General features: G+C 36.5%; 1 protein-coding gene across 2 annotated transcripts; it reads left to right on the forward strand.

Moving 5' to 3' along the window:
• The first annotated feature begins 11,779 nt into the window (after positions 1-11,779).
• On the forward strand, positions 11,780-15,664 carry LOC127248920 (uncharacterized). 2 transcript variants are annotated; one of them, XM_051271488.1, is made up of 11 exons: positions 11,780-12,606; positions 12,691-12,797; positions 13,114-13,221; positions 13,308-13,424; positions 13,621-14,085; positions 14,156-14,499; positions 14,572-14,671; positions 14,758-14,805; positions 14,894-14,977; positions 15,061-15,180; positions 15,285-15,664. In XM_051271488.1, exons 2-11 carry the CDS (start codon positions 12,735-12,737, stop codon positions 15,639-15,641), a joined length of 1,806 nt encoding a protein of 601 aa, XP_051127445.1. In that variant the 5' UTR covers positions 11,780-12,606; positions 12,691-12,734; the 3' UTR covers positions 15,642-15,664. The 2 variants fall into 2 exon arrangements, with proteins under 2 accessions (XP_051127445.1, XP_051127446.1); XM_051271489.1 differs by having other exon boundaries at positions 11,780-12,120.
• The last annotated feature ends 2,061 nt before the right edge of the window (positions 15,665-17,725 follow it).

Consider the following 17,725-nt stretch of genomic DNA (forward strand, 5'->3'; position numbering starts at 1 on the left):
TGTTCTGATAGTTATTGTATTTTATTTATTTGGGGAAGCAATGGATTTAAATATTTACTATATTAAATTTCAAATCAAAATTCAAATTCCAAACAAACACACCGGTTTAGATAAAGAGTTTTGAAGTTTTAAAATTTTAGAAACAATTAAAAATAAGTAACTAAAATAATATTTTTGTAAGAAAAAATAAATTGATATTGTATTTTTAAAAAATTAAATAACCCTAAAAGCCCAAAAATATTATACAAATCCCCGATGATCGATTTGATTTAATGTCTAGAATTGGCCATTAAAATATCCTAGGCCATCTATAAGTTTTTATTAAATTCCACATAATTTTTTTTTTTTTTTTTTTTTTTTTTTTAAATACCCTCTCCCATCACTAATTTCACAAGAAAATCTTGAAGATGTCCCACCAAATCAAACCTCACTAACCAACCAACCAACCTCCAAAAGGTAACCAAGACCCTATTAACTAGACATTTTAAAATTTTTAACATTAATTTTTTTTCTTAAACAAACATCACCTCAGTGTATGTATATATATATCATAAAATATTACATCAAACTGTAAAATCCTTTACTATTTTAGAAAATTTTCAAACTCCAAAACTTTTATCGAGCTAAGAACACATTGCATCACTGAAGGAGGTAAACTGGGAAAAAATAAGTGGAAGAGCATGCAAGCACACTGTGCATATGAATCTGCATTCATTCATTAATATTATTCATTCAGAATCTCAAAGCATTAAGTGAATATTCAGTTCTATAAATACCCCTAAACAAACACCATAGTCAATCATTCCCACATTCCCTTCCCTGAGTCATTAGGCCTAAGCCATCAAACTCCATGGCTCAACCATATCCCACAATAGCCCTCCTCTTTCTTGCCATTATAGTCTCCCCTACCAACGCAACGCGCTTCAGGTTCACGACTAAAACTGAGTTCCAGGCCAACACAGAGATGCCACTAATGGAACATGCCAACAGTCTTGCCACAGACAGCTGCTCTCCAACAGCCACAGCTGCATGTAGACAAGAAGTGGCTGGACTTGCACCACCCACCCCGCCCACCCCATCGACTGTGTCTAGCCCTCCTCCACCTCCGCCACCAGGGCATCCCGATGACTTCAGACCCACTGCTCCAGGACACAGCCCTGGAATAGGCCATTCTCCCTGAGTTACATGTTTATAAGAAATATAAGAAACCTGATGTTGTGTGTGGTTCGATTTGGTTTGATTCATCGTCTAATTTGTTGTAAAAAAAAAGCATTATGTAAATGTTGATTCAAGTTTGTTTCAAAAGCTCCCCTAATGCATGATGCAACATTGCCAAGATTCCCTTCTCCTGCAATGCTCTCTTCTTTCTATCTTTATTTTTAAGTTTCAGTCATTTTCTTACAGTTTTGGAGGTTAACTGAACTAACTTAAAGAAATACAAAAAGGGTAAAAAGAAGGAGAAGAACCATGGCGGCCAGGGTCACTGTCAAACAACAGAACAGACTTTTAATGTACTAAACAAGATATTAAAATGAAGGCACAGTATAAAAATAAAAATAAAAATTGATCCTTTCATTTTCAAAGATGGGTGGGGCAGCAAGAAGGGCTTCCAAGCCTTATGGAACCAACAATAATATTATTATGCCCTTTCTGAGGAATCTCTTCAATAATTCCCCAGTCAAAGAAAATGAAGGGTTGAGGTATCACACTTTAAAGCTCATCATTAGGATCCCTTTCATTTAAATGAAATTTTAACAGTAAAAACAGTAAACTTTAGTTAAAGAAACAACATATTGTAGACAAAGTGCCCCTGGCCCTCATAGTCATGCCTTTGTGGACTTTTTGCTACTTTTTTAGCCCCTCCACTTGTCATCACATATTTATTTATACATACATGTGTCTTACATATACTTATTTGCTAATTTTGTTTCCATTCTTACAAAACAGGTAAGTAATCATCTTATTTACCAGATAAAGAAACAGGGCAAGCTAATTTACCTTGAAAAGAAAGGTGGAGTGAAATCAACAACCATGGCTAATTTACCTTTTAAATAATCTTGGAGCAAAAAGAACAAATGCAGAATGTATTCCATCACTTTCACACTGAAAATGACCATCAAATCATCAGATGTTATTTCAGGTAAAAATTAAGGATGTTAGTCTAAGCCATTGATGGGACAGAATAGATTCCATTTCCCCAACTTTAGGTGCTCTAAAATTCAGCATTTATGTCAATTCCAATATGCATCATTACATACATATATACATATAAGAGCAAGTGAACTTTGGAAAAGAAAAGAACAAAAATGGCCTAAAGAAAAAAAACCTTTATTATAAGTAAATGCATAAACCACATGAGGGCTGCTCCAACTGCTGAACAGCACTTGCAATTGTGGAAATCTGTTGGTGTTGTTAAACAAGATTATCTATCCCAAATATAATATGTTAGGAATCTCAAACTTTCAGCAGCTAGGAAATGATAATGTTCATTCAAAAGCTCCATCGTCCCACAAATAAAAACTATTCTTCTAACCGAAAGGCGAATGAATGCCTTGGCTTGAATGAATTTGTTGACTGCAATAAACAAAAGAAGCACAAGTTTGCATAACCACCATAGAAATAAAGAAGCAGACATTGTTAAGTGGACAGTACAAAGAATTCCAATCCCCATTATCAGCCGCCTTCAGCTTCTGTTATTTTATTGCACCAATAAAACTCACTTCCCAAATCTTATAACCAACCATGGTTTGCAACAACCCTCCTAACAACATATAAACAATCAAAGTATCATTTGAGCACATTGAAAGGCCGTAGAAGTCAAACGGCGAGACACCGAGCCACAAATTATGATACTTAGGAGTCTACAAAAGTTTATACAGCTGTTTCCATGGGAGATGGACCCTGTTTTATAATTAAGTGCACGAATGTCTGTGGCCGTGCATGTGGGAGGTCATAACCGGTGGGGCGGCCCGGCACGCCAAGCACTCACTCTTTTGCACTATATATAAATTTCGGTATGTAAAGCTCTTGGATTTAAATATAGAACTCACTTAAAGAAGATCTGAATAGACCAACAGGTTAATGAAATATTTCTAGGATATATTGATCTAACATCACTTAGTCTGATACGATTTGTTTAGAAATTCGAAATCTTGTAAATGTAAAAGATTTACAACATACCTCAAGTTCATTCAAATCCCTTGATTACAGATATTCTAAATCTATAAGCATAGGGGGGTGGGGGGGAGGGGGTGAGGAGAGCCATTGAGTATTTTTAGAAGGCAAATGGAAAAAGTGATGAATGAGAGCCATCCATCATAGCATGAGCATTATAGTTTTTATATTTTTCATGATTACAAAGTTTAATGGTTCAGATCCTTGCATGAAAAAAAATAAAATAAAATTAGAGGATTCTCAAGACTATAAATACTAGTGAAGTGTTTAGTGTGAGTTCAAGAAATTGTGCTTCTTCATAGCAACTTTCGCATATACAAACACAGATAGACTAAACCAGCAACTTGAAACCACAATTTCTAATTCAATGGCCTATGTCCAGCAAGTTCACGTCTTTCTTTTCCTTCTCGCAACTATAGCCTGCCGAGAAATTCAATTGTCTGAGGGGAGACAACTCAAAGCAGCAAAGGGCAATGTCAAAGTAGAGAAAGAAGAGAAAGAGCTTGCCATGAATGTCGAGAGCAGTCTTAACAGTCGTAAAGAAGATCAGCACAACAAAATATCATCGCCACAAGGGACGCCAACACAGAGTCAAGAATTCAGCAATTCAAAAGCAACACATTCAGATGTTATCCAATCAACGCCGCAGGGGAACAGCCCAGGAGTTGGCCACAGTTTTTCGGTACAAAAACACAACAAGAAGCCTTACACCATTGCTGCAGGGGAAGCAAATGGCTCTCAGCACACTCTAGGCCACAGTCCCGGCGTCGGCCACTCTTTTGGGATCTTGAAAGAAGGGTCAAAAGCTTAGCTCATCATCTGCAAAAATGTATGATCATAAGTGAAAACTTGTAATTATCGATTCTAATTTGAACTCGCTTTAGGCGAATGGTGTTCTATGTATATTAAGGAAACCATGGGACAGCATATTTCATCTGCTGTGCAAATATCAATCAATCCTTCAATTCTTACATGTTTGTACAAATTTAGGCTACATTAACTAACAGGACATACAATCCTACAAAAAACAGAATCAAGAAAAACAAAAGCAGTAAGAATGAATCTCAAAGATCTCTGTTCATCATGTTTAGAATTTCTTCTTATTTTGAACCATGTTAAGAATTTCTTATATTCTTTTCACCAAGTCTACTGGAAATGATGACTGACTTGAATTCCCTTTATCCTCCAGCTACAGTTTTCAGCACACACAATCATGGTGGTTGTCAAATAAATTTTGAGTTACTGTCACATCCCAAAGATCCTAGTCCTACCTTTATGAAAGTGACAGCAGTGGGCAAGCTATTAAAATAAGATCTCTCCTCCCAGTCCCACTCAGTGGGCTATGATATTTTTTCACAGTAATCAGAATTTTAAATCCAATTAGAATCAAGTGTGGACCTCACCTGATGATTGTTTTACAGCTATTTTGATCATTGCAAAACTAAAGAGACACATTACATCACTATTGAAGGATTGAAATAACATTTACAGTGGTTAATTTTTGTTGTAAAATGAGGCTCGAGCAAATACTCATTCGAACACAAAGAAAGACACTTGTCAAATAAATAAATGAGTCAAGTGTTTGTTGACCAGTTCAGCTATAAACCAAGTTAGGTTTGGAAATACCAATGCAAGAGTAAATTCACTATAATGACTACCCACAAACTCCTTTTTAACTCATTTCTTCCATAATGGCTAACCTTGTAATTACTGCATAGATAATGATTGTTACAAGTAATGCAACTCAAGAGTTGTTTGCCAACTCAGATGGGTTCTTGATTAACTCCTTCTTCGGTTACTTCTCAGGCAAATTTTAGTGTTAAACATAAGTTCAAAATATAAAGATAGTGAAATAAAAGTGAGAACACTAACGATAATTTATCTCTCTAAATTCTGTCTCTAATCTAATTTCTTTGCACTGATATGGAATGAAGTATTTTTCCATGTGTATGACAACATGAGAATGCAGAATTTTGTCCATAGGCCAAAATAGAAAATGAGGGTATTTTCATTTAACAATTTTATTACCAGAAGCCACTACTGTTTCAACCCCAAATTTTTACGCTTCCCGATGGGGAAAATAATCGTTGCCCTAACCCTAGGATTGAAAGAGGCGGCGCTCCACTGAAATCAATTTTTCTCAAACAGGTTGAGAAGAAGGCAAAAGATTTTACTTTCACCCAATCCCGCCTGCTTTTGACAATCGCACATGGAGACCACAACCAACCAAAAAAGGAAAATCTGAGTGAACAGTAAAGGAGGATACTGAGTGCTGACCACCCGTGAAAAAAAAAAAAAAAAAACGATGAGCCGCAAAGGGATCTTGAAGAGTTGCTCCACTTCCATGGCGAATATGCTGCGTCCTTTGCTATTGTTTAATCCTAAATTTTGTTTTGTGTACTGTCGATTTGAAGGCTCAACAAAATTAAATCTGAAAACAAGCTGGAGGTCGGATCTCCGGAAAAAAATTAAAAAATAAAAAATAAAAAAGCATCTAAACTAAATATACAGCTAGTAGTTAAGCTTTAACAACTGGAGATTGAGATTGATTAAAGAGAAAGCAGAATATTTGAGTACTTATTAGTACCGCGTTTGAGGATGGAAAGAAACAAATCGACAAGAACAACAGCTATTATGTATATACACATATATATAATTCATGCATGCATGCTTTAACATGGCGGCTGTGGGATTCAGTTCATGTGCAGACTATATATGCAGTAATAAGTGTATATATAGGTTTATATACGTATGCAAAGTGTTAAGTGTATGTATAATTTCTACTAATATGTATGTATGTATGTATTCTGACCTCTCGATATATTATATTTTGATCGAGTAGCTGCAGCATAAACTGATGGTCTTTGTATTGAGGGAGGGGGTGGGTGGGTGGGTAGGGTTGGAAGTTCATGCTTCATATATATATATATATACCTTTGATCATATATAGAAATACAGAATATGTATATGTATGTATTTCTTTTTAAATTTATATTAAACAGTGCTTAATTTATTTGTAACTAGGGTTTTAAGTCTCTCTCTCTCTGAAGATTCTTTCTTGGGAATAAGGGAGGGGGTCCTCACATGCATTCTTCAGCTTTTGAACTCCATAAATACCACCTCAATTCTTAAGGGCAATGCCACAATCAAACCCTAATTATAATTGTCTTAAACTGCAGTTCCTCTTTATTGCCGCTGCGGTCATCGTCTGTCTTCTTCTTTCATTCAACAAGCAATACTGTAAGAGCTAGCTAGCTACTTTTATAAGCCCTTGTATCTTATAATTTCAAGAAAATTAAAGCTAGCCCTATTAGGGTTTTCCTAAACTAATTAACAATAAAACCTACAAAAAAATTTAATTGAGCTACCAATTTGGATGGCAAAAGTTAATGTGGCTATTGCTTGGGTATTCGTGGTGGCTATTCTTCTCACCCACACCGTTGCACAAGGACGGAAATTGGGCCCGATTGGAAAAATGAAGGGCCATTGGAACGTCGTGGAGCTTGGGAATAACGGCGGCGTCGCGGCCCCTGTTGAGTCAGGAATTAATTATCGACGTAAACTTGATGGAGATGAAGAAGGTGGACACATGGATTCATACCGGCCTACCACACCGGGTCACAGTCCCGGCATTGGCCATTCCATACATAACTAGACAAGCTGGTTGTGCGAGATCATTTGCCAAGGATGGCATGTATATCGATTTGATTTGATTTTTAGTTGCTCGTTGAATTTTTATGTATGTTTGCATTTTGTAAATTATCGTTGTGTTAATTGTTCCATGCACCTTATAACTATTATGCATGTAACTAATTGCATGCAATATTGTATTCCATGGATAATTACATTAATCTCAAATTCCCATTCACCTTTGTTTCTTACAATGCAAAAGATTATTTTGTTAGGATTGATTATTTCCACGCACACACACTACAAGTTGAATTGTTACATTGGGTTTGTTATTTTACCATTTTAAATTAAATCAATGTTATTTACCCAATTCAATTTTTAATAAAAATATATTATTTTATCTTATAAAATATCGTATTAAAATATTATTTAAATAAAAACCTCAAATTTATACTCCATTTCAAATAAATTTCAAACAACAACACAACTCAATGTATAACTTGTTTTATCTGCAGTTGAAATATTGCTCAAAAATGACAACATTAATATCTTGAAATGATTTAAATCTTCAATGTTGCCCATAACTTGCTTTCCAATTCAATTAACTTCATCAATCCAACGTTTGATAATTCAATGTCATCGTATGGACTGAAGATTTTTTATTTTTTATTTTTTTGCCAGGACATAAGTCATCTTCATCACAACCCAAATGATGGAATTAATTTTTTATATCTAATTCGAACAAGTGAGCTGTAACAAGAAAAACATATGTCAAAATTAGAACGTCACCAGGAATCTTGTGGAAAAATATTTGAAGTCGTAAAGTCAAATTAATTTTCAATTCAAACGTCATGTTTACAGTTCAGTTTGCGTATTAAATTAAATTCAGTTAATTTAAAACCTCTGCCAATACAATTCAATATCAAGCACTACTTTGATTTTACTACAGAAAGAAATAATATTTTGTTAAAAAGCTAATTTATTTAATTTCTCTTAACCAACGCCCCTTGATTTTATTCCTTTTAACTTTGGTGATTAAAAAATAAAATCATCTGAAAAAAACTATAATCATAATAATAGTTAAGAAATTAAAAATAAAGTGATCAACACCAAATCTATAGTAATATCTCACCCACCCCATTCCACAACAAAAGAAATTAAAAACATATCATGTTATTGGAATCTAATTTAATTATATAGTATTCATATATATATATATACAGTACAGCAGCAACTTTATTGAATGAATAAACTAATTAATTACATGCATAAATAAATAAATAAATAGAAGAATTAGTGTACGGTCTTGTGTTCCTCAAGCTATGGAAGCCACTCTTTTTCAGATTTCATATTTTTGCCCTCAACAGCAAAGGAATCTGACCTACTAATAAGTTATTTATTTATTTTTATAACATGAAAATCTATAATTATTTTTTAAACAAAATTAAACTTTTAATTACTATATCAGGCCAACTCGGCCATTTATAAAAAGACACATTATATATATATATATATATATAATGTGTTGTGTGTGCAGTGAGTGAGTGATGTAAAATAGAACCCTAATTAGGTCAAAAGAATGGCCAGTTCGTCTACTGAGTGGGAAGGCGCATGCAATAAGTGGCCTATTGCATTAATCCTAAATTAATATTAATTAAAGCAAGTTTTGATTTTCATTATTAGGTAGTCCGTAGCCGTCACGCCCCTTTGGTGTTTGAAAGGCAGTTTAGGGTTTTGAATTTGCCTTTCCGATGATCAAGAAGATCATATGATCAAAATAATTAACTAATAACAATAAAATTTTGCATGACGTGAGGCTTAATTTACATGACAGCTGATAATAGTGCTTACAATATGTCAATATTGAAATAACTGTACAGATTAAATTATTGGACAATAGTTCAAAGTTTAATTTAATTTATTTTTTTCCCCATTCTTATATACATTAGCTTTACATGACGAATTTAATAAAAGGTTACAATTTATGATATCGAAATAATATTGTGCAAAGATAAAAACCAAGCTAACAATGAAATTATTCATACTGAATGTGTAAATAATTAAAACTTATATTATAAATCATGGAAATATATAATAACACAAAAGTGATAGTTAGATATATATATATAGACACTAAATCAAAAATACAATTTCACATCTGTATATATTGTCTTCATCTAGCTATTTACATATTTTTTGCTATTTAAGACGTGCAAGAAGATATATTTATTTATTTAGTAAATATAAATTTTACAATATTAATAAAATATTTTATTATTTTATATATATATATACATAACATTTTCAACACTTGTTCCTTATTAAATAAGGGCTCTTACTAATCCAAGGTATTTTAGACTTTAATTTACAAGCTTATATATATATATATAAAATAGTATAATTTTTAAATGAATTATATACAAACAATAAATATATTTATATATAATTTACCAAACGAATTTATGAAATGCATATATAAAGAGTATGTGATGATCCAATCACATTGGAAAAGGGAATTTAGCCCATGATGACAATTGACAATCTCCATGTGCAATTCTCTTTTTAGTATCATCATTATCATTGTTCACTTTAGACAATAAATTTTTAATTTTTTTTTTTTATTATTAAGATTATTTTTCTGTGACTTGAAGCTCTCAATATTCGAACTGTAATTAGCTTACATTTCGCAGTTAATTAAATAACTATACAATGAATTAATTTAACCCACTGCTAAACATGTTTTGATCGTTAATGCACCTGGACGACATTTCAACCCAGGTTCTTCACCATTTTAATTGCCTGTCGAGTAAAAATAAATTGTGCGTTGCATTAATTAATAAAACCAAATTATAATAGTAATATTATTATACCATTAGAGAATTAAAAATAGATTAATAATTTGGCATGAGGTTGGAAAAGAAAAATTAAACAATTAATGTGCCAACAGACAATTAAGTCTCTCGTGGCTGTTAATTAATTTCCAAACAATAAAGATACATAAATAAATAAAAAAATTATAAGCATATTATATATATATATATATATATATATGATCATGCAAGTTGAATGGGAAAAGAAAGTGCACGTAATTAATAACAAAATGCATAATGATTTGGTCTCTTCATTTACAGATTCGATCATTGCATTCTGTCTCTGCCTAGCTCGATCGGAATCTTTTTAATATATATTTTTTTAAAAAATATTTATTTTATTTATAAACAATATGTTTTTGTTTGTAGAAAAAACTTAATACTTTTTATTACAATACATCATATATATATATATATATCCCAAATTCAAATCGGATGTTGGGCTGGTGATTTATATCCATGGGCCTGAAGCCAATGCCTTGTCATAACTTGTAATCTGATTTTAAATTCCCCCCAACATGTGCATTAAATGCATATATAATCCATTTTTCACGTAACCGATGGAGTTATTATTAGGTATACTTGTAACTATGAGATCGTATATTTGTGCCGTGGCCCAAACAAACAGTAACAATAATAAATGACAGATTATACATATTACCAACCAACCCTATAGTTCCTGCACAGGTGAAAACTGGGGTTACTTTTCAATTTTATGTCCTATCAATAATCAACATTCTTTCTATACTTAGAAATAATTAGACTGTTGTTCAGATCAGTCACCACAGTGCTCGCAGTATACAACATACATATTAACATCACATTAGATATCAACTGACAGCATAATAATAATAATAATAATAATAATAATTATATATATAATATTAAAAAAATTATGATTTTTGTACAGCTACAGACCTCTCTTTTCAACTGTACTATATACAATTACGTAGAAAGAACTCCATATAATACAGTACAACTTCAAAACCACAAAATCATATCTACATAAATTTGTCCAAAATTTCAAGATAAGCATTGATTTGTGAAAGACCAAAACAGTGAGTTAGTATGTATTTATGAATTTATGTATCTATGTGTGTGTAATCATTTAAAAGTGTGATTTTCTTGGGACCACGAATTGCTAGGGTCATCCTTTTAATTTTCTTATATTGAAAATTTTCATTAATCCACCAGATGAGCTTGCAAATTGACATGTCATATCGTCCTCGTCTATGCCCACAACTCAATTATTTATTTAATTTTATAAAGTAAATGTCATATTTTCTACTTGTGCTTTGTTTTCTTTTTTGCCTTTCTGGTTGTCTCTCCACTCTGCACTTTATGGGCTGGCCCGATCCCTGGACCGCCAGCACCACATGGATACACGCACAGTGTCCACTATTAAGGAGCTCCAGGACCCGGGATCTCCCACTGGAAGAAGCCTTTCCGGCATGGCATGGGTGTCGTTGGATTTTGGGGGTTGTGGTCCAGGACCTACATGGACCACATCAAGTGACAGCAAATGAAGGGGACGACACCAGACAAGGTACCACCAGCAATGGGTGGGGTACCACTCGTTAAAGCAGCAGCAGTAGCAGCAGCATAATGTAGGGTTTTAGGAGGATTTTGGGAAAGGGCATTGACCTACTGTGTTGGTTTAGACAGTGAAGCTTCTATATATGGAGTATTATTTTAAATTTTGGAAAAACAATTTATTTCTAATAAAAAAAATATATCGAAATTATCTTCTGTAAATTTCTGAAAATAATTTGAAGAACAAGGATATCATAACGAACAAAATGCGACAATAGTATGCAAATGGCGCTTTTAGTGATTTCTGTACACTTTTGCCGTAAGTCGTGGTTCAACTCCCGATGCGCTTTCTTTATTTACGTCATTTTTGCTTAAAATAAGATTCTATGCTATTTTTTTTTGTAATAAAATAAATTTAATAATATGGAAAAGTTTAGCAATTTATTAGCTTCTTAGCCACTCCATGGACCTCGAACTCCCGAGAACACCACTGTATATATAGATTATATATATCCTCACGTGGTGGGTAATACAGGGCTTGATTGCACTCAACTAATCACTGGCAATTGATCTTAGTTTATTCATATTTTGAACGCCTTGGGAATGTCTCTGAGTATAGTTTAAGCAATCCTTTTTCACTCGTCTAATTGTTAATGAATTAACCTGCAACAGATTCAGATTCAAAAGTTTCCCTCTTTGAAAGCCTGACAATGTCGCCCCTCCTTTTCTAATCAGCGAAACTCAATAACACTGTTTTCTCGGGGGCATTTTCGACATTTCACCAGGAAAAGACGAAGAATAAAAGAAAAGAGCGTCAGGTTTTTCAAGAACAAGAAATTGCGAAGCAAGAGGGAGATGATGAAACTGCTCGCACGTTCAATGATGACGTGAATCTGAACAAACATAATTAAAGGCAAGCAGAAATAGCAAATTTTCAGAGAGATCATTAGCTGCAAGTAGTTCATCTCCATCTCCATTATCTCTCCACCATTTCCAATTCTCAATCAAGTTTTTTGTGATCGACTGGTTTCTTGTCTGTACTGGATTGTTTAATGGGTGAATTTTATATGGCCATGTTTTTTTGAGCTCGATATCGGCTGATTCTGCGGTTGCTTTGTACTGACGACAGATATTGAATCCCTACAAAACCTCGTCCTTTTCTTCTTCTTCTTCTTCTTCTTCCTCCTCTTCAGTCAATCAATCAATAAATCACCTCTGTTGTCTGTTTAGGTCTTTTGTTGTTTACTTGGAATCCCTTTTTTAAGAAATCGAATTCTTCATTCACAAACTACGAGAAGATACCTTGCTCTGCGTGTGCTCTCTCCTGTCTCCAAAAAATTCACTTCTTTAATTCACTCTCTGCTAAAGCAAAGTTTCTTTTCTTGCTTGATGAAGAAGGGTCAGTTCAGTTCCTTAATTATCTTCTACAGATTTTTTAGAGTAATTTTGGTGCTGATCGAATGAATATATGTATTTGGTGCAGAGTGAAGGTCATGTTCATGGTGTTCACACTGTAGGCAAGACCAGATGAATAAAATTGCTGGAAATTACAATATCAATTCCAAGAAAGCACCTTTGCATACTCAAAATGTGAGTTGCTGCCCTCAATTCAATTCAGATTCTTTTCTGCTTCAATTCGTTTGCATTTCAGACGAAGCTGTTCGACGATTGACTGCAGCTGACTTAAATTTATCGTTTCTGAAAATGTCTTATTGCAAATAAAGGATGCCCAAATTGGAATATTCTCTTATCCTTTTATAGCCATATCATAGATTAGGAATTGGAACTCCAATCTATGTTGGGAAAAAAGATAACGCCGATTTGATTCTTCAGAACCAAATCTGCATTCAATTCTTCCTATCCTATCCGTTCAAGAAATGAATATCTTTCTCAAATTCTCTGATAGGGGAAGAAGATGGAATTGCAGGGCGGCAGAAAGTCGCAATCTGCAGAGAAAACCATGGCATCGAGACGCCGGTCAGCAAAAGAAATAAAAATGGCGTTATTAGAAGATGTACTGTAATCCATCTCATTGCAAGACGTCCATTAATTCTTGCTGTCTTGATCTGTGATTTGTTCGGTTGTCCCTTCCAATTGCAGGTCGATAATCTGAAGAAGAAGCTGAGGTATGAAGAGAATGTTCACAGAGCTTTGCAGAGAGCTTTCAATCGACCATTAGGAGCTCTGCCACGTCTTCCTCCTTATCTCCCTCAATCTGTAAGCTTCATCATCATCCTAATCCAGTCTTTTCATATCAGGATTTCTACACAATTTGGAATTCCATTGAGCAAATTTGGTTGGGATTGCCTGCAATGTGTTTGATGAAATTCCCCATCTAATGAATTTTCACAGAAGTATATGTATGTGCATTGTTGATTTGATCAGTGAATCTTTTGGATTTTTCGGAATGTAGACACTCGAGCTTCTCGCCGAGGTCGCCGTTCTGGAGGAGGAAGTCGTTCGCCTCGAAGAACAGGTGGTGAATTTTCGACAGGGAATATATCAAGAAGCTGTGTATATATTCTCAAGAAAAAGCCCTGAAGATTCCACAGCCGATGAGTTATCCTCATCCCGGAGCTCCCAAAGTAAGCATTCGAGATCTTCGTCGCATGGCGATAATAGTTTGGGATCATTTAGGACACGAGCTTCGTGTTCCCTTTCGAGCAGGAAATTGTTCTCATTGGACAGCCTATCCGACTCCTCGAGGCATTGTCCCGAGAGCTTGTCCATCGATAAACACCCTCAGAATGAATCGAACAATGAAACCAATCCCCATTCAAACAAATATTACAAATCCTACGGCGAAAGGAAGTCCGTGAAGGGATGCTTGTCGAAGCCCGATTCAGTGATCAAGAATGTGAATTCCCCCAAGATTCAGGTTCTTACCTTGTCATAAAATTCTAGAATTAATCCCGACTTAATGCTGAACGGTGATTGCTTCGATACAGTGTAGGAACGTCGAGCAAGCGCAGGAGAGCTCGTCCAGTTCTTCAGACAGTCGACTTCCCGATGTGGATAGTGAAGCAAATAGACTGTCCGAGGATATCATCAAGTGTCTGATCAAAATCATCGTAAGATTGAGCTCATCGAAACGAAAGACATTGGATTCAGAATCTTTCTCCTCTTTAGCAGCCAAGGGATTCGATCAAAATGACTTCAGAGATCCTTATTCCCAATCATCCGAGCTCAGGAAGAGAGATATCGGAACCTACAAACATCTTCATTCGATCGAAGCTCATTCATTAGATATCAGCCGGAAAACAAATGCAACCTTTCTAATCCGCCGGCTGAAGTAAGATTCTCGGTTTCCTGCACCCAAAGTCGTTTCTTTTCTTTCGATTTATATATCGTTTGGATTCTGTAGGCTTCTATTGAACAAGCTGGCCTCGGTGAAATTCGACGGTCTAAGCCATCAGCAGAAGCTGGCTTTCTGGATTAACATCTACAACTCCTGCATTATGAATGTAAGCTCATCAAGTGGATTTTGCGACGTAGATTTTCTGTTTGCGGTGTTCAGTCTGTAAATTGCGAAATTTTGTCGATGTTTCAGGCGGTTTTGGAAAACGGCCCTGATATGATCGTGGCGCATATGCAGAAGGCAATGCTAGTTCTTTGTTCTATCTGTTTTCAGTTTTCGCATATCACTCGATGTTTTTCTAAAAAGCTAGTTTCAATGCTACATGTAGGCAACAATAAAGGTTGGAGGACATGTGGTGAATGCGTTGATGATCGAGCATCTTATCTTGCGGCTTCCATACCACTTAAAATATGTGAGCCGGTCGAAACACTTGCTCGTTGTTGCTGAGAAATCAGACGATGCTGATTTTTTTTTTTTGTGATGGTTTTTTTGCAGACTTGCTCGAAATCAGCGAAGAACAACGACGAAAGCAAGATTTGCAGGACGCTCGGTTTGGAGTGGTCGGAACCATTGGTCACGTTTGCGCTTTCCTGCGGAAGCTGGTCCTCCCCTGCTGTAAGTTGATCGAATTTGGTCTCTCCGACTGGCCGGAGACTTGGATCTCAGCCCACTGATCGCTTCTATCAATCACTTCTATCGATCGTGTCATGTGAATGCAGGTGAGGGTGTACACTGCGTCTGAGATCGAGGCGGAGCTGGAGACGGCGAAAAGGGAGTATCTGCAAGCAGCAGTCGGGATTTCGGGGACGACGAACAAGCTGATGATTCCGAAGCTGCTGGATTGGTATGTACTTGACTTTGCTAAGGACATGGATTCATTGCTGGACTGGATTTGTCTGCAGCTGCCGGACGACGTGAGGGACGACGCCGTTAAGTGCCTCGACAGGAAGGGACGGGAGCCTTTGTCTGCTGTCATACAAGTGGTGCCGTATAACTTCAATTTCAGATACCTCGTATACAGGACTCTTCCTCACTTCCGAAATGTCGGGAACGAAATAAAAGTTAGGGGTTCTTAAATATATATATATTATTTTTTTTATTTGTAATAAAATATAAATTAATTTTTTTTTTTTAACATATATTTTAAAAATTGCGTAAGACTCTCTTATATTTTAACAAACGCTATATAAAAATCTTGTTATATATAAAAAAATATATATATATAAATGAAAAGTCATCTTCTCGTCACAAGAAAAATATAAACATGAGTTTAATAGAACATTTTTTAAAAGTATAAAGGGTTCATACTATTTTTAAAGTATATAGAGGATTTACACTAAATTTCGAAATTATAAATGAGTTATTTGATAATTTTCCATAGTTCAACCTGCGAAAGGATCACTGTCAACGTCTGCCCCGACAGAAAGCAGTGAACTCGTGACCCGACGTGTGAATGCCGCAAAGCCGTCCATCGAGACAGAGTAGTCGTCCCAAAAAACTCCTGCATGGGTTTTCGTGAATATGTAGACATCAAAAAGGGATTTCCTGCGATGCACGTTGCGGCCAAAAATCGCGAATGACGACCTTGTCCGCCGTTCACGGACCCGTAGTCCAGCCGTATATTGCGAACGAGGATTCGCGCAGGGACGCCGACGAACCCGCGTTATCGTGAGACGTCAACAAAATCTTATCGTTTAGAAAAAAATAGAACTAGTAACATGGATTCCATAGTTGAACCTGGGAAAAGATCACTGTCGACGTGTGCCCCGGCAGATAGCAGCGAACTCATGACCCGACGTACGAATGCCGCTCAGCCGTCCATCGAGATAGAGCGGGTGTCGCAAAAAACTCTTGCGCGGCTTTTTTTGAAAATGTAGGTATCAAAAGGGATTTCCTGCGATGCACGTCGCGGCCAAAAATCCCGAATGACGACCTTGTCCGCCGTTCACGGACCCGTAGTCCAGCCGTATATTGCGAACGAGGATTCGCGCAGGGACGCCGACGAACCCGCGTTATTGCGAGACGTTAACCAAATCTTATCGTTTAGAAAAAAATAGAACTAGTAACATGGATTCCATAGTTGAACCTGCGAAAGGATCACTGTCGACGTCTGCCCCGACAGATAGCAGCGAACTCATGACCCGACGTACGAATGCCGCTCAGCCGTCCATCGAGACAGAGCGGGTGTCGCAAAAAACTCCTGCGCGGATTTTTTTGAAAATGTAGGTATCAAAAGGGATTTCCTGCGATGCACGTCGCGGCCAAAAATCCCGAATGACGACCTTGTCCGCCGTTCCGGACCCGTAGTCCAGCCGTATATTGCGAACGAGGATTCGCGTAGGGACGCCGACGAACCCGCGTTATCGCGAGACGTTAACCAAATCTTATCGTTTAGAAAAAAATAGAACTAGTAACATGGATTCCATAGTTGAACCTGCGAAAGGATCACTGTCGACGTCTGCCCCGGCAGATAGCAGCGAACTCGTGACCCGACGTACGAATGCCGCTCAGCCGTCCATTGAGACAGAGCGGGTGTCGCAAAAAACTCCTGCGCGGATTTTTTTGAAAATATAGGTATCAAAAGGGATTTCCTGCGATGCACGTCGCGGCCAAAAATCCCGAATGATGACCTTGTCCGCCGTTCACGGACCCGTAGTCCAGCCGTATATTGCGAACGAGGATTCGCGCAGGGACGCCGACGAACCCGCGTTATCGCGAGACGTTAACCAAATCTTATCGTTTAGAAAAAAATAGAACTAGTAACATGGATTCCATAGTTGAACCTGCGAAAAGATCACTGTCGACGTCTGCCCCGGCAGATAGCAGCGAACTCGTGACCCGACGTACGAATGCCGCACAGCCGTCCATCGAGATAGAGCGGGTGTCGCAAAAAACTCCTGCGCGGATTTTTTTGAAAATGTAGGTATCAAAAGGGATTTCCTGCGATGCACGTCGCGGCCAAAAATCCCGAATGACAACCTTGTCCGCCGTTCACGGACCCGTAGTCCAGCTGTATATTGCGAACGAGGATTCTCGCAGGGACGCCGACGAAACCGCGTTATCGCGAGACGTCAACCAAATCTTATCGTTTAGAAAAAAATTGAACTAGTAACATGGATTTCATAGTTGAACCTGCGAAAGGATCACTGTCAACGTCTGC

Source organism: Andrographis paniculata, unplaced genomic scaffold (assembly GCF_009805555.1).
Source record: "Andrographis paniculata isolate CXL003 unplaced genomic scaffold, ASM980555v1 Contig34END, whole genome shotgun sequence".
In the NCBI taxonomy this organism is placed as follows: domain Eukaryota; kingdom Viridiplantae; phylum Streptophyta; class Magnoliopsida; order Lamiales; family Acanthaceae; genus Andrographis; species Andrographis paniculata.

Bases quoted from the DNA above. Each gene is read 5' to 3' on its own strand.
- LOC127248920 (XM_051271488.1), top strand. From the start codon at position 12,735: ATGAATAAAATTGCTGGAAATTACAATATCAATTCCAAGAAAGCACCT. The intron at 13,425-13,620 runs GTAAGCTTCATC...TTCGGAATGTAG, and splicing joins CTCCTTATCTCCCTCAATCT to ACACTCGAGCTTCTCGCCGA. The intron at 15,181-15,284 runs GTAAGTTGATCG...ATGTGAATGCAG, and splicing joins GAAGCTGGTCCTCCCCTGCT to GTGAGGGTGTACACTGCGTC.